Source organism: Oncorhynchus mykiss, chromosome 13 (assembly GCF_057628025.1).
Source record: "Oncorhynchus mykiss isolate SJ-2025 chromosome 13, ASM5762802v1, whole genome shotgun sequence".
Classification (NCBI taxonomy): Eukaryota; Metazoa; Chordata; class Actinopteri; order Salmoniformes; family Salmonidae; genus Oncorhynchus; species Oncorhynchus mykiss.
This window is the reverse complement of record NC_143034.1, coordinates 32,759,533-32,776,513: the sequence shown is the minus strand read 5'-3', so window position 1 is coordinate 32,776,513 and position 16,981 is coordinate 32,759,533. Positions and strand designations below refer to the sequence as shown.

Below are 16,981 nucleotides of genomic sequence, written 5' to 3'. Positions count from 1 at the left end.
CTGTATGACTGACCTGATTGCAGTCTGAACATCTGCCACTGCAAATTGAAATGCACTTCAGTATAACACAAGAGCCAGTCGGTCTAAGGCACTGCATCTCAGTGCTAGAGGCGTCACTGTAGACACCCCGGTTCTACTTCAGGCTGTATCACAATCGGCCGTGATTGGGAGTGCCATAGGGCGGTGCACAATTGTCTCAGCGTCGTCCAGGTTTGGCCTGTGTAGGCCGTCATTTTAAATAAGAATTTGTTCTTAACTGACTTAAACATGTTTTTTTTATCAAATGGGAAATCAGAACCGGAAGAAAAACCATGTCACAAACAGAACACTAAGAAATTCAAAAAACGGACGTCAACTGTGCAGCCTGGACAAAGACAATTGCTTGTACTGTAAAGTATATGCATTTTACAAGTTTCTAGTTAGGATATTTGTCTATGCTGTCTCATGCCGGGGGAACTCTGTGGCATCCGAGACCGCACTGCCTCAGTCTGTGGGATTGGCCACTAAACGGCACCAATGGTCCATGTTAGGACTACAGGAGAGCGCAATGTACACCATGCAGAGCGCAAGAGCACCGGCTACAACCAGGCGGTTGTTCTGCTCTTGGTGCACTGCTATTGAGATTGTGCCCGAGTCAAGTGGGGTGCAGTATGTCCTCCAATACCTGCAGTTTCGCTTGGATGAGGGCTTGGCAGCCTCTACACTGACAGAGTATTTGGCCGCAATATCTGCCTGCCATGTGGGGTGGATGGACAGGCCAGTGGGGCACCATCCCTTGGTCTCCAGGTTTATGAAGGGGGTTCGTCGCCTGCGTCCAGCTAGGACCCGCTCAATGGCGAGCTGGGATCTGGTCTTGGCAGCTTTGGCAAAGCCAAAAGTTGGAGGCTGCCTACCTGAAACACCTCTCTATGAAGGTGGATTTTTTGGTAGTGATTACTTCCCTGAAGAGGGTGGGTGAGCTCCATGCTCTTTCAGTAAGTTCTGAGTGCTACCGGATGGACCCCGGTGAGAGGAGTATATCTCTCCGCTCCCAACCCTTCATTCCTCCCGAAGGTTCTGTCAGACCAGCATGTGAACATCCCTATTATCCTGCCTGCTTACGACCTGCCCTGTGCGGGGCACTGGCTGCCTATGTGGAGCGGACACGGTCAGTGAGAACAACAGACCAGCTCTTTGTCTGCTATGGTAAGAGAGTCCTGGGGGCTGGGTTATCAAAGCAGAGTCTAGCTCACTGGATCGTGGACACGACAGCATACCGCCTGGCTGGCAGGCCAGTGCTGGGATCTGTGGTGGCACATTCAACAAGTGTGGCAGTGTCCTGAGCTCTACTGAGAGGAGTGCCCCTCGCTGATATCTGTGAGGCGGCCAGTTGGGCTTCCTCTTGCACCATTTGCTAGGTACTATAGGGTAAATGTGGCACCTGCCTCTGCGGTTGGTCCAGAGTTCCTGGGCGTCGCTTGCCCTTCTGCGGACTGTGCTGGGACCCCCCTTCGACATTGACGGCCCCTACGTTTCGGTCTCGTGCTGGGACTTCGCCGCTGGTAGGCCAGGTCCCTCTAATACCAACTAAATTTGGTACGGGTATACCAATATATATTAGCGTGATCCAATATAATGAAACATAAAGGTTACATATGTAACCACGGTTATGGGAGCTATATGGATCACTCCAATCCCCTACGGTGCTAGAGGCACCTAAAAATTTATGTAGAGAATGTGTGTAGCGGCCATGGGGTCTATATATAGGGGCGGACCCCAGCCGTGACACGGGTGTACACGGGAGTAAATCTGTAAATCCTCACCTTGGATATGTGATCAATATAGCTCACATAACCATGGTTACATACAGTTGAAGTCAGAAGTTTATATACACCTTAGCCAAATACATTTAAACTCAGTTTTTCACAATCCCTGACATTTAATCCTATTTAAAATTCCCTGTTTTAAGTCAGTTAGGACAACCATTTTATTTGATATTTTTATATATTGTTGAACTTGGGTCAAACATTTCAAGTAGCCTTCCACAAGCTTCCCACAATAAGTTGGGTGAATTGTGGCCCATTCCGCCTGACAGAGCTGGTGTAACTGAGTCAGGTTTGTAGACCTCCTTGCTCGCACACGCTTTTTCAGTTCTGCCCATGAATTTTCTATAGGATTGAGGTCAGGGCTTTGTGATGGCCACTCCAATACCTTGACTTTGTTGTCCTTAAGCCATTTTGCCACAACTTTGGAAGTATGCTTGGGGTCATTGTCCATTTGGAAGACCCATTTGCGACCAAGCTTTAACTTCCTGACTGATGTCTTGAGATGTTGCTTCAATATATCCACATAATTTTCCTTCCTCGTGATGCCATCTATTTTGTGAAGAGCACCAGTCCCTCCTACAGCAAAGCACCCCCACAACATGATGCGGCCACCCCCGTGCTTCACGGTTGGGATGGTGGTCTTCGGCTTGCAAGCCTCCCCCTTTTTCCTCCAAACATAACGATGGACATTATGGCCAAACAGCTCTATTTTTGTTTCAACAGACCATCGGAAATTTCTCCAAAAAGTCCCCATGTGCAGTTGCAAACCGTAGTCTGGCATTTTTATGGTGGATTTGGAGCAGTGGATTCTTCCTTGCTGAGCGGCCTTTCAGGTTATGTCGATATAGGACTCATTTTACTGTGGATATAGATACTTTTGTACCTGTTTCCTCCAGCATCTTCACAAGGTCCTTTGCGCTTGTTCTGGGATTGATTTTCACTTTTAACACCAAGGTACGTTCATCTCTAGGAGACAAAACGAGTCTCCTTCCTGAGCGATATAATGGCTGCGAGGTTCCATGGTGTTTATACTTGCGTACAATTGTTTGTACAGATGAACGTGGTACCTTCAGGCGTTTGGAAATTCCTCCCAAGGATGAACCAGACTTGTGGAGTTCTAAAACAAAAAATTCTGAGGTCTTGGCTGATTTATTTTGATTTCCCCGTGATGTCAAGCAAAGAGGCACTGAGTTTGAAGGTAGTCCTTGAAATACATCCACAAGTATACCTCCAATTGGCTCAAATGATGTCAATTAGCCTATCAGAAGCTTCTAAAGCCATGACATAATTTTCTGGAATTTTCCAATCTGTTTAAAGGCACAGTCAACTTAGTGCATGTAAACTTCTGACTGGAATTGTCATACAGTGAATTATAAAGCGAAATAATCTGTTTGTAAACAATTGTTGGAAAAGTTACTTGTGTAATGCACAAAGTAGATGTCCTAACCGACTTGCCAAAACTATAGCCTGTTTACAAGAAATTTGTGGAGTGGTTGAAAAACGAGTTAATGACTCCAACATAAGTGTATGCAAACTTCCGACGAACTGTACGTAACCTTCGTTTTGTGCCATTGAGTGATGTGGTGTGCCAATGCCATTGTGTGTAATATCCCATTTACTGTCATATTGGGTGATACCACAATTTGGTGAGCACTTCCTTGCGTGCAATTCTACCTAAATCAAATAAAATCAAATTTTATTTGTCACATGAACCGAATACAAATTTAGACTGTCCTGTGAAATGCTTACTCAAGAACCCTTTCCCAACAACACAGTTAAAAAGTAAGAAAATTAACAAATAACGTAACACAAAATAACGAGGCTATATACAAGGAGTACCGGTACCGAGTTAGTGTACTGGGGTACGAGGTACTACATAAAATGGAAAGGTCATAATTCATTTCAGGGATATAATTGCAGATTCAACCAATATAGCATTTGGTTAGAGCAATTGTCACCAACCCTAGTCCTGGAGAGGTACAGGCCAGGGGATGCATGCTTTTGTTCCAGTCTAACCAGAGAACACTTGATTCAACAAACCAAGACGCATACTAAATCATTTGAACCAGGAGTGTCGATGGTTGTCTGGAACAAAATCCTATCCTGTAGCTCTCCAGGGCCAGGGTTGAGGACTATAGATGTAGCTAACTCTACCAGTCAAAATTGTCCAACTAAAGTTAGTCACGCAGAGGAATGGACCCCTTCCCAGCAGTGTCTCCCCCACGGGCAGGTGTATAGGACTGCCACCGTCTACAGGCACGAGATCGAACCCCTCCATCTGTGGGTGGTGGATACCTTTGAATGAATGACCAATTGCTTCTCGTTAGTTGAGAATAAATGTTTTCTTCCAAATTGTTGTTAGCATAACTTCATTAAACTGACAGCTGCCTGCCTTATTCTTGGACTCTCCCTCGGAGGTAAAGGGAGCTTTCTAACTTACTGCATTTGGTCCTTGGATAGTTATTATGATCAACCATAGAAATGTACACTTCTTAGTGCTAAATTATTTCCATAAATGCTTTTTACTTGCACTCGAACTAACTTACGGTGCCGAGGCTGAGAAACGGGTTAACTTTGATCAATGATTTCTCCAGTAGCTAACTTCCGGGCTGTTGTAGTGCATGCGCGCGTCGTTTTTGTGTGGAAGCTACGTTCGATAAAAACCTAGGATTACGCTATGTAATTGATCAGAAACATCAACAAATTAGCCATGCATATTTTTATTTCGGTACTGAGTAGTTCTTTAAATGGAACTATGCAAGCTAAAGGTGTATACGCATTTTGCATTCACTATTGCCCATGTTGAGCATGTACGCATGCGCTGTCCCATATCAGTCATCGCAGCTTTGAACTGAAAGAGACATTTAAACGGTGAGCTGTCTAGGAAGTCGACATAGTGTTTAGGGTAGGTCAACGATGAATTATTTCATATTATTTCATACCTTTTTATCTGATCTAATAATACAATGATGTATATAACCTTCATATCTAGTCTGACTCTGATCAAGCTTGGACAATTGTCGTAATAATTTTTTTGTTGTCGTATTAGACACAACGAAATAACTTACCACGCTACACACGTCGAGTAAATTACAGTCGAATCGGACCTGGCCAGCTGGCTACCGTACCTAACGTTATACAGAGATATAGAGACTCTGGTCAATGTTTTCTAGCTAAATGACTAACAAAACCATGGCTATCAAACTACAGCATATCTATCAAACTATATATAAAACTATACATCGGGAGTCCATAGACTGTGTCCCAAAGCTAGCAAGCCCCAGACAAAGTCCATTGCATTGGCACAGACCTATATATGGCCCTGTACAGAAACAGCCCAGAGCCATTGACACTAGACCTGCATGAATTGGACAGGTAGCTAGGTATAGGTATTAAGCCTTAATAAGCATTGTTTTGGCTGCAGCTTGCCCTCTCTGCTACACCACTTGCTCATTATCATACTTTTTCACAGCACAGAGCCACTGTTAAATCAAGGTGTGGGACACTGAACTATGCAGTATGTCTCCAAAAGGAACTCTATTACCTATTTTGTCTGTGAAAGAAGTCCCACCTTGACCTCCGCCAAAGAGACATGCCCACACAACTTTGCTGAAATATTGCCCACGGAAATGAGCTTGAAGATTTTCAGCGAACTGGACATTGACAGCTTATGTAGTGCATTGTTGACTTGCAAACTGTGGCACCACATCATTGAAGACAGTGACCACCTCTGGAGGAATCACTGCCTGACTGTGCAAGCTTTCTGTCAACAGGAGGTTGATGGGGACAGACAGTATGGACTGTCGTGGAAGGTGGGTCTGTTGGTTTTTAAACAGCTTCACCTCAATTATGCTAGACTACTGGAATGCCTGTCTATAACATCATTGCGAGATTGCAAATATATAGACGTATTATAGACATCACCCCCCCTTGCGAAGCATTAATACAATAATGCTCTTTGGATGAGTGTCATTTATCTCAATAACAAATGCCTTTGTCATTCTTTGATTATTTCTTATTAGGTCACCCTGGTGCGGAACTATAGGAGAGGTTTTCTGAAGAGAGAATGGTTAAGGGGACGATACAGCAACATTCATTCAGCTGATGAACTACTGGAGAGGAACATGTGCTCATTGGATGTCGAGACTTGGGGCGAGATTCTGGAAGCAGAGCTGGAGAGATAAATGCAATGCTATAAAGAGATATGAGTGAACTCTTTAGATTTAATTTTTTATACTTATGTCTTAAGCACTTGATTTGTTTTATACCTTAATAAATGTTTTATATAGGATTATGGTTAAATCACAGACTTGTATATATTTTTTGTTATGCATTAATACAGTGTGGAGAACAAGTATTTGATACACTGCCGATTTTGCAGGTTTTCCTACTTGCAAAGCATGTAGAGGTCTGTAATTTTTATCATAGGTACACTTCAACTGTGAGAGACGGAATCTAAAACAAAAATCCAGGATTTTTAGGTAATTCATTTGCATTTTATTGCATGACATAAGTATTTGATACATCAGAAAAGCATAACTTAATATTTGGTACAGAAACCTTTGTTTGCAATTACAGAAGTCATATGTTTCCTGTAGTTCTTGACCAGGTTTGCACACACTGCAGCAGGGATTTTGGCCCACTCCTCCATATAGACTTTCTCCAGATCCTTCAGGTTTCGGGGCTGTCGCTGGGCAATACGGACTTTCAGCTCCCTCCAAAGATGTTCTATTGGGTTCAGGTCTGGAGACTGGCTAGGCCACTCCAGGACCTTGAGATGCTTCTTACGGAGCCACTCCTTAGTTGCCCTGGCTGTGTGTTTCGGGTCATTGTCATGCTGGAAGACCCAGCCATGACCCATCAATGCTCTTACTGAGGGAAGGAGGTTGTTGGCCAATATCTCACGATACATGGCCCCATCCATCCTCCCTCAATACGGTGCAGTCGTCCTGTCCCCTTTGCAGAAAAGCATCCCCAAAGAATGATGTTTCCACCTCCATGCTTCACGGTTGGGATGGTGTTCTTGGGGTTGTACTCATCCTTCTTCTTCCTCCAAACACAGCGAGTGGAGTTTAGACCAAAAAGCTCTATTTTTGTCTCATCAGACCACATGACCTTCTCCCATTCCTCCTCTGGATCATCCAGATGGTCATTGGCAAACTTCAGACGGGCCTGGACATGCGCTAGCTTGAGCAGGGGGACCTTGCGTGCGCTGCAGGGTTTTAATCCATGACGGCGTAGTGTGTTACTAATGGTTTTCTTTGAGACTGTGGTCCCAGCTCTCTTCAGGTCATTGACCAGGTCCTGCCGTGTAGTTCTGGGCTGATCCCTCACCTTCCTCATGATCATTGATGCCCCACGAGGTGAGATCTTGCATGGAGCCCCAGACCGAGGGTGATTGACCGTCATCTTGAACTTCTTCCATTTTCTAATAATTGAGCCAACAGTTGTTGCCTTCTCACCAAGCTGCTTGCCTATTGTCCTGTAGCCCATCCCAGCCTTGTGCAGGTCTACAATTTTAGCTCTGATGTCCTTACACAGCTCTCTGGCCATTGTGGAGAGGTTGGAGTCTGTTTGATTGAGTGTGTGGACAGGTGTCTTTTATACAGGTAACGAGTTCAAACAGGTAATGAGTGGAGAACAGGAGGGCTTCTTAAAGAAAAACTAACAGGTCTGTGAGAGCCGGAATTCTTACTGGTTGGTAGGTGATCAAATACTTATGTCATGCAATAAAATGCAAATGAATTACTTAAAAATTATACAATGTGATTTTCTGGATTTTTGTTTTAGATTCCGTCTCTCACAGTTGAAGTGTGCCTACGATAAAAATTACAGACCTCTACATGCTTTGTAAGTAGGAAAACCTGCAAAATCGGCAGTGTATCAAATACTTGCTCTCCCCACTGTATATGGCAGGCTATACTCCAGTAAAATATGGATACTCTTTAATGGCTTCCTAAATCAGTGATACAATTGTGCCTTCACTACACTGAATAAAGTGGGGTCATTAAAATCATTTGCGTTCCCGTCTTTGTTTACAGTATAGCATTAAAGTGCAGTACTTTTGCTATTTGTCAGTATTTATGAGCTATTTAAACACCTTTGGTTGACTTCTAATTTGAGTTATATTGTATACAAAATACTCATAATGCACTGTATCAGATATATGGGGCTGGAACCCAATATTTGCTATTTCAATTCATTTTGACATGACTGTTCATGTGTTCACTGTATGTACATCCATGCAAATTCATGTATTACTCACTCACTGTAGACTATATCACCACGGATCACCATACATTCATTGAGAGACATCATGATTTTGATGCACAAACAAATCTGGTGTGGTGCATAACATCTTTAATAGTCTAATGAAATTATTGTAGCTGGTACCGTAATTATAAAGACAAAGTCAATTGCCAATATTTAAACTCTGCCACTGTATCAAAAGCCACATCCACAAATTAAACAGCAAAGAAACGTCAGGCTACACTTTTGAAGGTTCTTTAACGAAGTTCCACTATTTAAGCAGCCTGGACAGGGTCGACTCGAATCAATTGACAGACTTTCTAAGGTCTCTAACAAGAGCCAATGTCAGCACTTCAGACAGGGATAGCTTACAATATTCGGACATCACACATTATGGTAGTTCACCCTGCATTGTTAATTGTTGTTTTGTAGTTTAATACAGTGTGTGGGCCTACATCCTGCCGGTATGTCCATGCAAGCATATAGCAACCAGAAACACCATAGAAAACCCTGAAAACAAAATACACTGAGTGTTACTGTCACGGTTTTCTGTATGTGAAGGAGAGTCGGACCAAAATGCGGCGTGTAGATTACGATCCATGTTTATTGACTATAGCAACACGAATCTAAATACAAACAGTGCAAAATAATAAACGTAATGAAAACCGAAACAGCCTAAACTGGTGCAAACTAACACTAAGGACAGGAACAATCACCCACAAACACACATTGAAACCCAGGCTACCTAAATATGGTTCCCAATCAGAGACAATGACGAACACCTGCCTCTGACTGAGAACCATATCAGGCTGAACATAGAAATAGACAAACAAGACATGAAACATAGAATACCCACTCAGATCACACCCTGACCAATCAAAACATAGAAAATACAAAGTAAACTATGGTCAGGGTGTGACAGTACCCCCCCCCCCAAGGTGCGGACTCCGGCCGCAAAACCTGAACCTATAGGGGAGGGTCTGGGTGGGCATCTGTCCGCGGTGGCGGCTCTGGCACTGGACGTGGACCCCACTCCATGACAGTTTTAATCCCCCTCCTAAACGTCCCTAAATAGGTTACCCACCACAATGATAACATGGGACAGAGGGACAGCTCGGGACAGAGGTAACTCGGGACAGATGGGTAGCTCAGCACTGAGATGAAGCTCAGCACTGAGAAGAAGCTCAGCACTGAGAAGAAGCCCAGGCAGGTAGTAGAAACTACCAGAACCTGGCTGGCTGGCGGTTTCAGCAGATCCTGGTCGACTAGCAGATCTGGAAGAATCTGGTCGACTGGCGGATCTGGGAGAATCTGGTCGACTGGCGGATCTGGGAGAATCTGGTCGACTGGCGGATCTGGGAGAATCTGGTCGACTGGCGGATCTGGAAGAGTCTGGTCGACTGGCGGATCTGGAAGAGTCTGGTCGACTGGCAGATCTGGAAGAGTCTGGTCGACTGGCAGATCTGGAAGAGTCTGGTCGACTGGCAGATCTGGAAGAGTCTGGTCGACTGGCAGATCTGGAAGAGTCTGGTCGACTGGCAGATCTGGAAGAGTCTGGTCGACTGGCAGATCTGGAAGAGTCTGGTCGACTGGCAGATCTGGAAGAGTCTGGTCGACTGGCAGATCTGGAAGAGTCTGGTCGACTGGCAGATCTGGAAGAGTCTGGTCGACTGGCAGATCTGGAAGAGTCTGGACGACTGGCAGATCTGGAAGAGTCTGGTCGACCGGCAGATCTGGGAGAGTCTGGTCGACCGGCAGATCTGGGAGAGTCTGGTCGACCGGCAGATCTGGCTGCTCCATGCTGACTGGCTGCTCAATGCTGACTGGCAGCTCTGGCTGCTCCATGCTGAATGGCAGCTCCATGCCGACTGGCAGCTCTGGCTGCTCCATGCTGACTGGCTGCTCCATGCTGACTGGCGGCTCTGGCTGCTCCATACTGACTGGCAGCTCCATGCCGACTGGCAGCTCCAGCTGCTCCATGCTGACTGGCTGCTCAATGCTGACTGGCGGCCCTGGCTGCTCCATGCTAACTGGCAGCTCTGGCGGCTCCTTGCAGACTGGCAGCTCTGGCGGCTCCTTGCAGACTGGCGGCTCCTTGCAGACTGGCAGCTTTTGCGGCATCCTGCAGACAGGCAGCTCTGGCGGCTCCTTGGAGACTGGCAGCTCCATGCAGACTGACAGCTCCTTGCAGGCTGGCAGCTCCTTGCAGGCTGGCAGCTCTTTGCAGACTGGCAGCTCCTTGCAGACTGGCAGCTCCTTGCAGACTGGCAGCTCCTTGCAGACTGGCAGCTCCTTGCAGACTGGCAGCTCTGGCTGCTTCATGTAGACTGACAGCTCTGGCTGCTCCTTGCAAACTGACAGCTCGGGCTGCTTCATGCAGACGGACAGCTCAGGCTGCTCCATGCAGACTGACAGCTCCTTGCAGGCTGGCAGCTCCTTGCAGGCTGGCAGCTCCTTGCAGACTGGCAGCTCTTTGCAGACTGGCAGCTCCTTGCAGACTGGCAGCTCCTTGCAGACTGGCAGCTCCTTGCAGACTGGCAGCTCCTTGCAGACTGGCAGCTCTGGCTGCTTCATGTAGACTGACAGCTCTGGCTGCTCCTTGCAAACTGACAGCTCGGGCTGCTTCATGCAGACGGACAGCTCAGGCTGCTCCATGCAGACTGACAGCTCCTTGCAGACTGGCAGCTCCTTGCAGACTGGCAGCTCCTTGCAGACTGGCAGCTCCTTGCAGGCTGGCAGCTCCTTGCAGGCTGGCAGCTCCTTGCAGGCTGGCAGCTTTAGCGGCATCCTGCAGACAGGCAGCTCTGGCGGCTCCTTGCAGACTGGCAGCTCCTTGCAGACTGGCAGCTCCTTGCAGACTGGCAGCTCCTTGCAGACTGGCAGCTCCTTGCAGACTGGCAGCTCCTTGCAGACTGGCAGCTCCTTGCAGACTGGCAGCTCTGGCTGCTTCATGTAGACTGACAGTTCTGGCTGCTCCTTGCAAACTGACAGCTCAGGCTGCTCCATGCAGACGGACAGCTCAGGCTGCTCCATGCAGACTGACAGCTCAGGCTGCTCCATGCAGACTGACAGCTCCTTGCAGACTGGCAGCTCCTTGCAGACTGGCAGCTCCTTGCAGACTGGCAGCTCGGGCTGCTTCATGCAGACTGGCAGTTCTGGCTGCGCTGAACAGGCGGGAGACTCCGACAGCGCAGGAGAGGAGAGAGGCTCCGGCTGCGCTGAACAGGCGGGAGATTCCGGCAGCGCAGGAGAGCAGAAAGGCTCTGGCTGCGCTGAACAGGCGGGAGACTCCGGCAGCGCAGGAGAGTAGAAAGGCTCTGGCTGCGCTGAACAGTCGGGAGACTCCGATAGCGCAGTAGAGAAGAGAGGCTCTGGCTGCGCTGAACAGGCGGGAGACTCCGACAGCGCAGGAGAGGAGAGAGGCTCTAGCTGCGCTGAACAGGCGGAAGACTCCGATAGCGCATGAGATGAGAGAGGCTCTGGCTGCGCTGAACAGGCGAGGCGCACTGTAGGCCTGATGCATAGTGCTGGCACAGGACGTGCAAGGCTAGGGATGGGCACAGGAGGCCTGATGCGTGAGACTGGAACCAACTTCACCAGCCGACTAAAACGGACCTCAGGACGAGTATGGAGCGCTAACCCAGGTGCCATCAAATCCCTGACACGTTCCGACAGGCGAATTCTATGCAAAATGCACCAACACAGCAACTCCCTCATTTCTCTCTCCTCCAATTTCCCCATTAACTCCTTCACAGTCTCTGTTTCACTCACCTCCAACACCGGCTCTGGTTCTGCTCTCCTTGGCTCCTCACGATAAACAGGAAGAGTTGGCTCAGGTCTGGCTCCTGACTCTGCCACACTCTCCCTGAGCCCCCCCCCAATAATTTTTTTGGGCTGACTATGGGGCCTCCGTCCGCGCCGCCTTGCTTGCTTCGCAAACTCCATTCTCCTATATCCTTCCGCGCACTGCTCCATCGAATCCCAGGCGGGCTCCGGCACTCTCCCTGGGTCGGCCGCCCACCTGTCGATCTCCTCCCAAGTCGTATACTCCATACTGCACTCCTCTTTGGACTGCTCCTGTTGTTTCTTCTCCCGCTGCACCTTTGGGCGGCTACACTCCCCTGGTTTAGCCCAGGGTCCTCTCCCGTCGAGGATTTCCTCCCATGTCCAGAAATCCTTATTGCGCATCTCCTCGCGCTGTTCCTGCCTGTTGACACGCTGCTTGGTCCTTTTGTGGTGGGTGATTCTGTCACGGTTTTCTGTATGTGAAGGAGAGTCGGACCAAAATGCGGCGTGTAGATTACGATCCATGTTTATTGACTATAGCAACACGAATCTAAATACAAACAGTGCAAAATAATAAACGTAATGAAAACCGAAACAGCCTAAACTGGTGCAAACTAACACTAAGGACAGGAACAATCACCCACAAACACACATTGAAACCCAGGCTACCTAAATATGGTTCCCAATCAGAGACAATGACGAACACCTGCCTCTGACTGAGAACCATATCAGGCTGAACATAGAAATAGACAAACAAGACATGAAACATAGAATACCCACTCAGATCACACCCTGACCAATCAAAACATAGAAAATACAAAGTAAACTATGGTCAGGGTGTGACAGTTACAAAGCTCTTTCCATGAGATGACTCCGTGAATCCAAGTGAATCTTATTGATGTCACCTTCAAACTTCAATCAGTGTGGATGAAGGTTAGGAGACAGGTTGAATCATTTTTCTTAAGCCTTGAGACAATTGAGACATGGATTGTGTATGTGTGCCATTTAGAGGGTGAATGGGCAAGACAAAGATTTACAGTACTGTCAGAAAGTATTCATACCCCTTGACTTGTTTCACATTTTGTTGTGTTACAGCCTGATTTCAAAATGGATTCAATTGTTTTCTTTAACCATCTATACACAATACCCCATAATGACAAAGTGAAAACATGTATTAGTATTTTTTATTTATTTTAAAATACAGATATATCTCATTTACATAAGTATTCACACCCCAATACATGTTATAATCACCTTTGGCAGCGATTACAGCTGTGAGTCTTTCTGGGTAAGTCATAAGAGCTATGCACACCTGGATTGTACAATATTTGCATTTTTTTTTTGCATTGTTCAAGGCCTGTCAAGTTGGTTGTTCATCATTGCTAGACAGCCAAGTTCAAGTCTTGCCATAGATTTTCAAGGATATTTAAGTCAAAATTGTAACTAGGCCATTCAGGAACATTCAATGTCATCTTTGTAACTCCAGGGTATATTTGTCTCCGAGTGTCTGTTGGAAAGTAGATTAAACCAGGGTTTCCTCTATGATTTTGCCTGTGTTAGCTCTATTCAATTTGTTTTCATCCTAAAAAAACTCCTTAGTCCTCGTCGATGACAAGCATACCCATAACATGATGCAGCCACCACCATGCTTGGGAATATGAAGGGTAGCACTCAGGGATGTGTTGTATTGGATTTGCCCCAAACATAACCCTTTGTATTCAGGACATAAAGTTAATTTCTTTGCCACATGTTTTACAGTTTTACTTTAGTGCCTTATTGCAAACACAATGCATGTTTTGTAATATGTTTATTCTGTACAGGCTTCCTTCTTTTCACTCTTTCATTTACGGTGCATTCTGAAAGTATTCAGACCCCTTGACTTTCTCCACATTGTTACATTACAACCTTATTCTCAAATGGAGTGATTGCATTGTTTTCCTCATCAATCTACACACAATACCCTAAATTGACAAAGTGAAAACAATTTTGGGGAAATGTTTGCAAATGTATAAAAAATAAAAAACAACTTATTTACATTAATATTCAGAACCTTTGCTTTGAATCTCGAAATTGAGCTCAGGTGCATCCTGTTTCCTCCATTGATCATTTCCTCTAAGACATTTTCAGCTTTTCATTTGTAATGAATTTGTAAAAACATTATTCCACTTTGACATTATGGGGTATTGTGTGTAGGCCAGTGACACAACATCTCAATGTAATCTATTTTAAATTCAGGCTGTAACAACACATTTTAGAAAAATTCAAGCGGTGTGAATACTTTCTTTCTTTGAACGGGGTATGGAGGTAGGTGCAATGTGCACCGGTTTGAGTGTGTCAAGAACTGCAACGCTGCTGGGTTTTTCACGCTCAACAGTTTTCCGTGTGCATCAAGAATGGCACATCCCCCAAAATGACATCCAGCCAACTTGACACAACTGTGGGACGCATTGGTGTCACCATGGGCCAGCATCCCTGTGGGACGCTTTGTAGTCCATACCCCGATGAATTGAGGCTGTTCTGGGGGCAAAAGAGGGAGTAACTCAATATTAGTAAGGTGTTTCTAATGGTTTGTACACTCAGTGTATACTTACGTGCATTCAGATCAGATATGTATTTGTAGGACTATCTATGGTAGACTGCTATGGATCATTTTCATCTGTATGGTGATTATCCTCAGTGAGGAACGGGGTCGGAGGAATGCAGCCATCATTGTTAGTTATTTTACCCTTTTTGCCAGCTGTACACGTCACAGCATCCTCTCTCTGGTGCGGTTGGAAATGCACCATTGCTGCATCATTCCGCTTTCTCTTTAATAATTATAGGGCGCCCCCGAGACCATAATAGGTTATATTTCAGTCATGGTCGACGATGTTCCACCGATTATAAACATTTCTATCGCTCTAAAAATTCAACCGAATGATGGACCGGTGTTTTTCAAGGTGGATGGGACCAGATTCGGCCAGAGCAGGACAATAAAATTGCTTACAGGGTCGAAGTATAAGGTTGAGGTGGTTATGAAGCCGGGCAATGCTGATGCCGCGTAAGTACAAAATACTATATCAAGAAAAGCACTGGACATTTGCATTAGTAATATTGAATTCGTTTACAATACATTCAAATTAAATGCACCTGTCAGTCTTGCTATAGCCCATTACAGTGCGTCTGTGGATGCAGCCTGATGCAGGTGCTATATCCTGCCTCCCCTGAGTGTTAGATCAAATGTTGTTTTTCTGACGTATAGGCCTATGTAACTGCATGTTACTGTATCTTCAAATGGGTTGACTGCAAATATATGTCTGTATACCCCATATATCTTACAGGCTATTTTATAACGCATAGGCTATAGTCTACAATGGATAGGCTACAGTAGCCTACCTTTCCCCTTTCCTCTACCCGATATTCTGCATTAATAAATAATGCCTTGACGCGGCGTGTGAATGCATTTTTAATTCAACCAAGGAGGGTGAGTACAGAACGCATGTTTTGCGTGTTGATTCACGTCTCAACAATTCACTGCCGATGGTAGGCTACAGGCCCATTTGGGTGGGGTTGGCAATGATACCCACTAACCGGTTTCATGTCTGTTTCATGATTCCCAGCACCATGAACATCGGAGGTATCACCCTCCCTCTGGAGCAGCAGTCCAAAGACGAAGAGTCAGTGGTGTACCATGGACATTATGACACAGAGGGAGTGCCTCACACCAAGAGTGGGGACAGGCAACCTGTCCAAGTCAGCATAGAGGTAATCCAGTAGAATACTTCATCCTAATTGTATAACTAAGCGGTAACTAACTGAGTTATTTATAATTAAGTGGTGTCTTCTGGCAATATAAATGTACATTTTCTCATATTTAGACCCAACTCAAAATAGTGATATTATCAGCACAAATAACTCATCAATTCTCTTATCAAAACTATTTTCAGACATTTTAAAATACATTTGTTGTAAGAAATGTGCTATAGACAGTAAATCCAAGTCATCTACAACAGAGTCCCTTCAATGAATGTCTTTCTTTTCTCTGTGTTTTTGTGTCAGTTTGGAAAGGCTGGCCAATTCGAGACAATATGGCAAGTAAAGTACTATAACTACTACAAGCGAGACCAATGCCAGTTTGGGAACAAATTCGTCAATATCGAGTACGAATGCAAGCCCAATGAGACGCGCAGCCTGATGTGGATCAACAAAGAGGCGTTCAATTGAGGAGCACCAATCAACTCATTCTTCCAATACCCAGTAATGGAAAAAAACAAGCAGAGGAGATGCGTTGCACACAATAACCCTTTTTTACCATCAAGTTCAGAGGAAAAAGCCTTACTGTAGGCATGCGTTTCAAGTCACTGAGCACCATAATTGTCTGTTTTAGAGAAAGGGGGGCAGTTATCTACCAGTCTGATCTCGGGGGGGGTTGTTCTTTGATTGGTTTTTAATCAAGACACATGGTCAGGTTGTTATCAGCAATATCATTGGGAATCACGGCTATACAACATCTGCTGTGTTACTCTGAGCTCTGGTCACACGAGCTGAAGCTGTGGCCCTCCTGGACCAGGATTGAAGACAGTTGTGGGTGAAATGTGTCTAACCTGATTTATTACGTGTGAGGTGTGTGTGATGTGAGTTATATGAATAAATCTACATATTTGTGTTATCCTATGTGTTAGTTCTAGTATTGTTTAAGCCTTTGAACAGCTGTCTACTTCTGAACAGCACAATTGTGATTAGCCTATAAAGGGGTGAGACTGTTTTTTTTGTTAAAACTTCTATATTATTTTATGGAGATATTCTATAATCTATTAAGTGCTTCTATTTCTGTAATGTTGTGGATCACTATCATTGTTTTGTCTCAGTTTTGTCTGTAAAATGCATGGCTGAATAATCCTATGCCTAAAGGTTTTGTTCTTCAGATGCAAAATTATATGAGATTGCCTAAAATGTTCAGTTCTGTTATATATGTAATTGAAAAGTGTGGAAGTAAATATACCCACACCAGTTACTAGCGTACTTGATTAACATCATTGTACAATAATTGGAATAAGTAGTTTTTTGTTGCTGTTGTTTAAATTGTCCTATTGAAGACACTAATTTCACTGAAAGTGTTTATGATTCATTTCTCATTTCAGAAGCCTGCTTAGAGACGACAG

The 16,981-nt window shown here is 45.2% G+C and overlaps 2 protein-coding genes across 3 annotated transcripts; both read left to right on the top strand.

The window, feature by feature from the left end:
- The first annotated feature begins 1,206 nt into the window (after positions 1 to 1,206).
- On the top strand, positions 1,207 to 7,821 carry fbxo48 (F-box protein 48). 2 transcript variants are annotated; one of them, XM_021557320.3, is made up of 3 exons: positions 1,207 to 4,710; positions 5,283 to 5,617; positions 5,828 to 7,821. In XM_021557320.3, exons 2-3 carry the CDS (start codon positions 5,318 to 5,320, stop codon positions 5,987 to 5,989), a joined length of 462 nt encoding a protein of 153 aa, XP_021412995.2. In that variant the 5' UTR covers positions 1,207 to 4,710; positions 5,283 to 5,317; the 3' UTR covers positions 5,990 to 7,821. The 2 variants fall into 2 exon arrangements, with proteins under 2 accessions (XP_021412995.2, XP_021412994.2); XM_021557319.3 differs by having other exon boundaries at positions 5,278 to 5,617.
- A 6,514-nt stretch (positions 7,822 to 14,335) lies between these two features.
- Positions 14,336 to 16,927, top strand: cnrip1a (cannabinoid receptor interacting protein 1a). Its single transcript, XM_021557317.3, has 3 exons — positions 14,336 to 14,880; positions 15,440 to 15,584; positions 15,879 to 16,927. Exons 1-3 carry the CDS (start codon positions 14,699 to 14,701, stop codon positions 16,041 to 16,043), a joined length of 492 nt encoding a protein of 163 aa, XP_021412992.1. The 5' UTR covers positions 14,336 to 14,698; the 3' UTR covers positions 16,044 to 16,927.
- Positions 16,928 to 16,981: the final 54 nt, after the last annotated feature.

Excerpts from the sequence above, each read along its gene's own strand:
- fbxo48 (XM_021557320.3), top strand. The coding sequence starts at position 5,318 with ATGCAGTATGTCTCCAAAAGGAACTCTATTACCTATTTTGTCTGTGAA. Across the intron at positions 5,618-5,827 it reads AGTATGGACTGTCGTGGAAG|GTCACCCTGGTGCGGAACTA; the intron begins GTGGGTCTGTTG and ends ATTTCTTATTAG.
- cnrip1a (XM_021557317.3), top strand. The coding sequence starts at position 14,699 with ATGGTCGACGATGTTCCACCGATTATAAACATTTCTATCGCTCTAAAA. Across the intron at positions 14,881-15,439 it reads CCGGGCAATGCTGATGCCGC|CACCATGAACATCGGAGGTA; the intron begins GTAAGTACAAAA and ends CATGATTCCCAG. Across the intron at positions 15,585-15,878 it reads CTGTCCAAGTCAGCATAGAG|TTTGGAAAGGCTGGCCAATT; the intron begins GTAATCCAGTAG and ends TTTTTGTGTCAG.